A 10,102-nucleotide genomic window follows, 5' to 3' on the forward strand; every position below is an offset into this window, starting at 1 on the left:
CTATTTTTTAAAATTTGATTTTTTGGGTAAATGTGGGTAAAAAGTAAAAAAAGGGGAAATTTTTTTAAAAAAAATTTTTTTTGTTTTTAGATTAATCAACCCCGGAAAAAGTGAATAATTTTTATGGCCAAACGCTAAAAGTAAAAAAAGTGAAAAAATTTTGGAAAAAAAGTGAATAATTTTTATGGCCAAACGCCCACTTAGCAATGTGAATTTTTTCCGTTAGTGATATGTTTTTAGAGGTTCAAGCTACACATGCTCGTACTGTTGTACATATTGTCCTGTCATGAATCCTCGTAATTAAGTCGCAATAGAATTAAAACCTTGTAATACCATTGGCTTATAGTATGATAGTATCGATTAGAACAAAGTATATTGGACTAGGGACAACGGCAGTATTGACAGAGGTTATAAATATTAGGACTAGTAATGTACTTATAGATAATACGTAATATCATTATTTCACATATTATCTACTCATCTAATATGGATATGCTTATCTATTAGCTGGTGTGTATATTTGTATGTATGTCTGTAATCCCATATCAGAGTTTCATTGCTTAAACGATCACTGACTATTAGAAATAGGGTAAATAAAGTAATTTTTTTGTTGCATCACATAAACACCTATCTTTTGTTATTTCACTCGAAAGATCAAAAAGTGATATATTCAGCTATCTTTTAATGACGTGACACTAATTTCTTGCTAAAAAAACTAAACACTCATGTTAACAAAAAAACTTCCTATTCGATTTAATACTCAACCCGTAAAATCTCTTTATATGCTAAAGAAATGTCCGATAAAATAAAGAAGCGAGTATGGTTGAGAACATGATGGAAGTCCTTTTGAATGCAAGAACATACTATGCCACTAAAATTGAAAAGAAAAATGAGGTGGGAACATGAGCGGGGAAGTCCTTTAGAATGCAAAACAGAACAAGATCCTTGTGCACAGTGCGGCGGATGTGATTAACGTTAGGCTATGAAACTGTAGTTTCCTGTTTAGTCGCATATATAAAAAAATTGGTAGGGTACGCTATTTCTTCACTTAATGGACCTTATGTAGCGCGAATGCAAAATAATTGGGCTCCAATACAGGTACCAAATACCGAGCGAAAAAGAAAAGGGAAAACATCACTCAATACCCCTAAAATATAAAACATTTACCCGCCCATGCCCCCTTCCCAAACTATTTTCGCTTCTACTCCCACCGACTGGAAATATTAACCCGACATTCCTCGCTAAACCCACTTCCTCGATACCTTTAATATTTATATATCCATTATGTCATGGAGAATATCGTTTTATACTACCATCTTGTAGTATATTTATATATCGCTGACGAATGCAACTGGTGAGTTTTACCGCGGTATATGTATATAAGATGTGATGTCATGATGTTTTTTTCAAGAAAAGTGTCTATTTTAATAAATGAACATGATCATTCATAATCGTCTACGGGAAGAATCACAGAAGGATTAAGATCTTTATTTATCCATCTCATATATTTATATGTCGAGATTGGTATAATAGCTGAAACATAAATGTCGAATAAATATTTTTAATTTTTTCTGGGAGTACAAAAGTAATAAGGATATGCACGGGTAATTATTTTGGTTTGAGGGGCATCCGTAAACTTTCCCCAAAAGAAAATGCAAGAACAAGATGCGATACTACGTGGCCATTGGCCTCATTGCTATGATCGAGTTTGTGACAAAAAAGAGAAGTGGGGTAGTTGAAGTGGCACCGAATGTATGATGGGCATAATTCCTTTGTATTGCTATTTGCTATTCCCGTGATTGGTGATGCCTTCATGGGTCCCCTCCACCTCCATTCCATACTTAAAGAATCCAACCACAAATTTCACTTTCTTCCCCCATTCTAGATGGACAGACTAATGGTCCAAATAATAAGCTTATATACTTCGTACTGACTAAATTTGTTTATTCATGTGTTAAAGAGAATTAAGAAAAACTCAATCATGCTCTCTTCTAGGTCCTTCGCAAGCCGAATTAATGAAAACAATATTTGTACGATGTGGTAATGTTATATCAAATGAAAACCGCTAGCCAAATAGAACACCTTTCAAGTGTTTGATATTGCCTATATTACTGCTCCAGTAATTAGTTGTTTAGTTGTAGAAATTATCTAATATTTGATTTACTTGAATATTTTTTAGCCTTAGTTTCATACTTTTTGGCCTGATTATCCTAGGTCCGTCGAACAAACCTTAATTTCATACTACTTTTTTCACCAAGTAGTGTCTTTCACATTGGAGTTAATTGGGTTCTGGAGTTACGAGTGTAAAATAGACGAGAATTCTTTTTGTAGGGCGGAGTTGCAGTTCCAGCTGAAAGATTTCACATGGGATATAAAGCAGCAGCATTTTTGTGAATACTTACACAAGCTTTATGGAGATCGAAAATAATTTTCAGTCCCAAAAATGATTTGGTCCACACGTTTGGGAATAAACTTACCCCCGTATAACCATAAAAGATCTTCAAATATATCAAAAGTGACTTTCAGGTTCTCGGGACCCATCCAACTCACATTACAATCATATCACAAGCATGCCTCATGATTTGACATCGCCTCTTTAATTGAGTGATCTTTAACTAAGAATTTCCAAAACTGCAACTAATACTAATAATGCAGATGCAACTTTTGAATACAAACTTTATACTAAAAATCTTTTGATAAAGTTACCTAGATTGACTCTCAACAAGTGCACAATGACATTTGAATTCAGACGGGGAAGTATGTTGATCCAGACACGAGATAAGTCTATTGAATGAAAATTTGAGAGAGAGAGAGAGGTGAAAGGGAAATCGAACATAAGGACGTGGCATAGAGATAAAGTGATGAAATTTATGGGAGACTAGAGTTTAGATCCCAGCAGAGAAAATCACTAGGTTATTCCTTTCCATCTGCTAGAGCCTTGATATATAAAGTTATTCGGTGAGAGATAGCAGGTACTTGGTGCAATATTCTGTGGGTAGAGTTATTCGGTAGTCCGATACATGTGGTCGTTAGAGGTAGCGTGTGCTCGGTGGAATAGTCTAGATGCATACAAAGGTGGCATTTGACACCACAGTTATAAAAAAATGAACTAGTTCTTCCTCAGGAACATAGATGATCAGAATCAATCGAGAGCAGCCATGGATGGTGTGCGCATAGCAATCAGATGGCATAAAATTACACTTCAAAGAAGCAACTGAACCCTATCAACATAGAGGTTACAGTGACTCACTTTGAGACATCAAAACTGCTTACAAAGTGGAAGGAAACGTTTAGAATTTACACGAATCTAGTTGTCATTTGGCATGGTTACCTTTTGTAACTACTGATACTATGACAACCACATCATCGCGCTTCCCACCAGTATACCCAACATATCCAGCTGCTTGAGCTGCATCAGCAAATGGACTTCTCCCTGAAGCAGAACTACCCACTTCTAGCACCCTTGTCGCCAAAATCTCCGCAATTTCCTAAATTAAAAAAAAAAAAAAAAAAAGACCAAAAAAGACCAAATAAAGACCATCGCATTACATACTAGAAATGTGATTAAATAACATTATGGATTTTGGACGGGTGTTCCTAAGGTGATTCTGAAAGTTTGCAGGTCGGTAAGAGGCTCGGGTACTTGCATAACCAAGGCGAGGTTAGTGCAATCCATGCTGTGACAGAAATATCCAAACCTGAACCGCTTGGTAGAACAATTTAATAGGAATAAAATAATTTTTTCCAGTAAAATAAGTATCTTCTCCTTGTCTTCAGCTATAGCTGGAACCCCCACGTCTAGACCTTATGGTCTTAAGTTCCAACCCAAATACAACAATGCACTTCTTGTCCATATAGCCAGCCAAAGAAGATGGAAGATCTGGGCAGCTTCTATACCCTTCCTCTCGTAGAGGAAGAAGAACTGCACCCTCTCATTCACTTACTATAGGGCGAGCAGCATAGGTTCATCTTAATTTTATAAATTGAAAAAGAGACATAAGTCATGCGTTCGAGCTAAAGCGTTTGCCTTTATTCGCTATGTAAATAGACGACCACTAAGCAGCTTGACTCTATGATCCTGGAACTGCATCCATTATATATTGCTCTAAGAACACGTTGTCCCCTTCAGCTAACACCCAAAAAATAAGAAAACTCTAGTACCATTTCGTAGAAGGTAAGACGAGAAAATGTAAACAAAAATAGCATTGGCACCTGAGGACTTTTGTCAACTTCCAGTGACCTTAAGACGATTGACACTATTTCTTGATCATATAAGTTGTCAAAAAGTGCATCTGTTGCAGTGACAATGACGTCCCCCTCATCTAACTCTATCTTGTATTCCTGAAACATAAGGTGCAGCACATAAGAAATGGAGAAATTTGTGAATAGAAGCTTGGACACATCTCTCAGATGGATGGCCTCATTAAACAAGTGCACATACATACCTCCAGAAGTTGAGAAGGATCATCACCTTTTTCAATTTGTATGGGCAAATTGAATTCGTGAAGCATGGGTGATGACTTCCTGTAAACACTGCCATTCCTTAGTACGATAAATCCAGAGTCTCCAATATTAGCCACATGAAGAGCCTGTTAACAATAAATTTCGTTTGAAAACAAGTTCATGAGTGAGCGCTTGTAATTACTTAATCATGATTTTTTCTAGCGTATTAGCACATTGACGGACTGGAAGACTATTCAAGTAACATGTCACCAATATGTATCCTTAGCAAAGGTATCTCACTGTATATAGCATAAATAACTTCCTAGTACTCTAATCTTGCTAATAAATGTACACATATGCTAATGATATCTTTTAGATGAAAATAATTAGCAAGTTTTAGAATTAAAATAAAATGACATATCAAAGTTAAAATGACGCTGATTGTTACTGCAGAAAGCAAGAAAAAGGAAAGATCCCGATACTATAAAGAATTCAAGTCGAGACTTCTGCTTAATTCAGTCATATGTCAGTCCATTATGAAGAGTGAGTGTGTGTGTGTGTGTTTGTGTATATATATAGGAGTGTGAGCTATATTTGCATGCTTTTATTTTCAGGAAGGTATCATAAGTTGAGTGTGGTGTAGCATAAGACAGACATACTAATTTGGTAGTGAAAATACCTTTCCATCAAAACGAGCAATCAAGACTGTTGAAGATCCAGGAGAATCTGTTGCTGTGACACTCAGATTAAGGACTTGCTTAGGGTCATTTATTAAATCCTCATCACTCTGAGAAACAATGAATTCACTATTTTGCATGAGTTCCTGGGCATATACTCCTGGATCACTCCCTGAGTAATAAAAGGCACATTCCCTTAAAATCGACATTTACTAAAATGGTTTGGGACTTAATCGTCATTGAGTTGGAAAACATACACTAGGTGCCTCTAAACTTCTAAAATTCCATGGAAGTTAAGGCGATACAGGTGCCATGCACGATAGAAAACAGAGTCAGCGAGAAATTACCTTCCAAAGACCAGGAACCAACTCCATCGGCTACCCCTAGCCACTTCCCACAAGCAACAAAATATGCTTCATGTCCACCTGCCAATGCCTGGTTTATTTAATATTTTTCGAATTACTTACTCATAAATGATGATGTTTTATTGGCTAGAAGAAAATGATAACCAATATCTTCTGACATATATTCCAAATTCAAGTTTATTGAATAAACATTTACTTCGTTTTGAAATTCAAACATATTATATATTAAAAGCTGAACTGCTTTTTTATGCATCTTAATATTAAAAATACCGTTAAGCTCAATTCAACCTGAAGAGTAAGTGGTCACTTTTAAATTCAAGAATTGAAAATTGTAAGGAATATATCTGAAATACCTTGGATGGATATTTCAGCAGAGTAGCACCGGAAGACAGAATTAATTCTGCTGCTGCTGGTGTGGCTTCCTTGCTGTTGAAAATGAGAACATTGGACAGCAAATGCATTACTACTTATTCAAAGTAAATGTAAGGACATTACCTTGTTGATCTTTTATGACGTATTACCTCTCAAGTGTAAGATATCAGACGTATCAAGAGTAGCCATATGTATTCAAAGGGTGTGGGAGGGAGGAGCTTTTACCAAAATAAACTACTCCTATTGGTTGAATCATAACATGTGTGTTGCTCTAGAAGAGCACAACGGTATAGTACTAAAGTGGCAGTCATAAAATGTAAGCAAAATAACTCTTAACATCACCAATCTTTAATGAGTTTAGTAACATATGCATCCAGAGAATTTAGAATATGTATACATGTTATATCCAAGAAAAATAAAAAAAATTATAGTAATTCTAAAATCAGGAAGGTCCAAGATATTAGCAAAATACCTGCTGTCTAAGACTTCTGAAGATTTATCCTCAACCACTTCATGATCAAACACTTCCGTGATCTCAGTGTTTTCTACATCTTCTTCTCTTACCACTTCGAAGGATAAGCTAGGTAAATTTTCATCTGTCTGAGAATATAGAAGAGAGTAAATTATAACTGCAGTTTGCTGGAAGAACCAGTTCATGTTGCTCCCAAACAAAACATTCAAGCATGCTTGTAATTGTATGAGGAGAGAAAATGGGATCTTTCAAGTACAAAATATGTGCTAACTAAATCTTTAGGACAGTGATCAATGTTAAAGTAGCGTAAGATGGCAAACTACTCGGTCAATAGGATAGCATCGAATATGACAAATATTAACCAGGTAATTGCTGATGAAAAAGATTCACTAAGTTGATGAAAGACTAAGTTTTAAAGCATACTCAAAGTGAAAGTTAATAACTGAAGTAAAAAATTTCCCAGTGTGTGTGACAATGAACCAACTCGCATCTTCTAGCAACGGAAAGGAAAACACACCCTGTGTTGGAAACTAGAGAAAGAAGGGAAAGCTATGACTCTTTCTTGTTTAGCTTGCATAAAAGAGAAGAGGGATGCTAAAGAGTTTCATCAATAGCAGCTTCTCTGATGATACATATCCATCATAGCTTAGTATTATGTCGCTATGAGATCATATATTAATGTGGTTTCATAGTTCCAAAATACATTCCAACTCGTACAGTATTCTGTCGAAATATAAAAAGAAACTAAATGTTACGCTAATTAACTGAACTCCCAACTTAAAGGTTAAAAGAACAGCCATGATGAAATTGCAATTTGAGGTTCTTAAGTAATCACTGCTATGGGGGAAATAATAAAGTTCTCAAGAGCCAGTCCACTAAATGTTGCACGCTAACAAACCTGTAGTAGCATTTAAATACAAGTTTATCATACCTAGTTGAGCTTGAAGATCAGTCTTAAGGTAGCTAAACTCAGAGAGGAATCTAGCAGAGGAGCATATTACATGCATAACTAGAATAAATTAGAATATAACGTATATGCTGCTCTAAATTTGGAAATAGCCACATATTGCACAATATGCACCATTCTATAATAAATACTCCCTATTCTTTAATTGACTATCACAACATCAGCCAAATAACATCTGATATACAATTTATTAACCATGAGTCCTATTAATCAGAATGGGTAACTTCATCTTATCCACAATAAGATTACAAAATACATGAAGAAGGAGCAAGCAATGCCCTATAATGCGCACATAATTTACCATGTCAAACCTTATCGATAGGTGGGTATAGAACTCACCAGTACTGGACTTTCGCCTTCATTAGACTCTGATACTAGATCGTGATCAACTTCATCATCAAGAATTGGCTCAGCCCCCCGCTTAGGAGACGGAGGCATTGCTTCAATCGCATTAGTCTCATCACTATCCTTGAAGGTATTATTTTGAGAAGCCTGATCCTCTGTATCTACAGACAAATTAATCAGCTTGGTTTGATCATCATTTTCGAAATTAAGGACTTCGATACTCTGTTCTTCATCATCCATAGACAAATGCCTAATATCAGCGTTCTCTGGACTAATTTCGTCAACAACAGTTTCAGTATTACCCATATTAATTCCCTCAGAAGCACTCTCTAAGGACTCTTCCATTATAGGATCAACATTTTCAAATATTTGTTCTGTCTGTTGGACAATCTCAACAGACAAATGCTTAATATCAGCATTCTGGGGACTAATTTCTTCAACAACAGTTTCGGTACTCCCCAAATTAATTCCCTCGGGAGCACTCTCTACGGGCTCTTCCATTATCGGATCAACATTTTCAGGTATTTGTTCCGTCTGTTGGACAATCTCAATATCATCTTCCGCTGCCTCAATTTCACTCGAAACCTCAACATGAGTTGAATCATCATGGAAATCCTTGTCATCATCATTCTCTATCAATTGACTTGAACCTGCTTCCTCAGATTCTTCAATTTCCTTAGTGTTTACCAAGTCACAGTATTCAGGCATTGCTGCAGATGAACCTAAAAGAGGTGATTTGTCATCATTGTCTGATTCTTCAAATGATTCATCACTTGATTGACCCTTCATTTCTTCCTCAACTTCCAAAGAAGGATTAGAATTCTCTGGTGCTAGAATTGAAGCTTCACTATCATCTTTCTTTTCGAAAGTCTCCTCGACAAGTTCTGCATTCTCAATATAGACTTCATCTTCTGATTGATCTTGAATTCCTACAGCTGAAATTGAGCCAATTTCATCCGTCGAATCTCCTAGAAAATTTTCACTCAATCCAGTGTTTATTTCTACATAATCACTCTTTTGATTGCTAGTTATTACTGATTCAGAAATACCAGCATCAGTGGCCACCATCACAGCCTGACCCTTGGCTTCTCTATCTACTTTCTGGACAATGACTTCATTCTCATTATCACCATCAAAAACTTTCACCACACTAAATTCCTCTTCACCATCCCTTTCCACCTCTTCAACCCCCACATTGGATTCCTCCAATTCATCATCTTTTGCATCACTTGGGTCCCCAAACCGAAACAGTACAGTGCCATCAGAATTCTCTGCCAACAGCAAGATATCAAAACCTCACCAATTTGAAAAAGCAATAAATCTCAAATGACATGTAACAAAAGAGTTCAAACAACTTATCTTTATCAAGAAATGTATAAGAATAAACGTACCATGAGTGGAGATGATATCAAGATTTGAAGAAGTGGGTGTGGAACAGAAAGCAATGGGAAGTGATTTTCTTCTTCTTCTTCTTCTTCCTTTTCTTCTGACAAGACTTGGGTAGTGAAGGGAAACAAGTGGGAGTAAGAGGAAGGGCTTTTGGGCAGAAAAATAGGTGGCAAAGTATTGAGAACCTGTTACAGAACGAGCGTCAAAGAACTTGCATAGAGGATCAGCCATAACTATGACAACAAATGCTATTACAACTAAGATTATTTAGATTGAAGATGAGTTGTTTCTCTGTGGATAGAGGTTGATGTCTTTTCTTGGGAGAGGTGATGATCGTTATTTTCTGTTTGGTTTTACCCGGGAAAGGGCCTTTGGCTACCTGGGAACAGTCAAAGACCACCACTGATTCTCAATTTGCTATATGGGCCGCAAACCCATAGGAGATCTTCATTTTTTTGCACGGATTGCCCTTCTTTTGGGGTAGTGTTTTAAATTCTTTTCATATTCATGTTTTAAATTTACTTGCATTTCCGATTGGATACCGAGGTTCTGGGTTCGAACCCCCGCTTGCATAAAATAAAAAAATAATTTCGCAAGACGGGGGTGGGAGAGTGTATGCTTAGGATGCAAGCATACAATCCTTAAGGAAAACCAAAGTTATCTTGAATAAAGACTTTGCCTTGAGACATTTTTTTTTTTTTTTTTTTTAACTTTTCAAGGCACACTTTTAGTTAAGGCATACTTTTGGTTATGCGCTAATTAAAAGTATGCCCATAAGGCATAGTTCCTTAAGGAAAATTTTTGCCCCATAAGGCAAAACTAAATTATGCTTGAGGAAAGTTATGCCCCCTCCGCATAACTTTAGTTTTTACGTAAGGAGATTATCTTGGGAGGGCGGACTTTGCCTCGAGACTTTTTTTTTTTTTTTTTTTTTTTTAACTTTTCAAGGCACACTTTTAGTTAAGGCATACTTTTGGTTATCACCTTAATTAAAAAGTCTACCCCATAAGGCATAATTCCTTAAGGAAAAGTTTTGCCCAATAAGGCAAAACTAAATTATGCCTTGAGGAAA

At 36.2% G+C, this 10,102-nt stretch overlaps 2 protein-coding genes across 2 annotated transcripts; both read right to left on the reverse strand.

Annotated features, from left to right (window-relative positions):
- Positions 1-3,138: 3,138 nt before the first annotated feature.
- On the reverse strand, positions 3,139-8,033 carry LOC132064657 (probable protein phosphatase 2C 71). The gene is made up of 8 exons (XM_059457720.1): positions 7,636-8,033; positions 6,330-6,457; positions 5,839-5,911; positions 5,468-5,555; positions 5,123-5,292; positions 4,446-4,589; positions 4,213-4,341; positions 3,139-3,488 (listed from the first exon to the last, which is right to left on the reverse strand). Exons 1-8 carry the CDS (start codon positions 7,984-7,986, stop codon positions 3,315-3,317), a joined length of 1,257 nt encoding a protein of 418 aa, XP_059313703.1. The 5' UTR covers positions 7,987-8,033; the 3' UTR covers positions 3,139-3,314.
- On the reverse strand, positions 8,003-9,472 carry LOC132062162 (uncharacterized). The gene is made up of 3 exons (XM_059454792.1): positions 9,033-9,472; positions 8,124-8,912; positions 8,003-8,019 (listed from the first exon to the last, which is right to left on the reverse strand). Exons 1-3 carry the CDS (start codon positions 9,259-9,261, stop codon positions 8,003-8,005), a joined length of 1,035 nt encoding a protein of 344 aa, XP_059310775.1. The 5' UTR covers positions 9,262-9,472.
- Positions 9,473-10,102: the final 630 nt, after the last annotated feature.

This window comes from Lycium ferocissimum, chromosome 7, assembly GCF_029784015.1.
Source record: "Lycium ferocissimum isolate CSIRO_LF1 chromosome 7, AGI_CSIRO_Lferr_CH_V1, whole genome shotgun sequence".
Lineage (NCBI taxonomy): Eukaryota > Viridiplantae > Streptophyta > Magnoliopsida > Solanales > Solanaceae > Lycium > Lycium ferocissimum.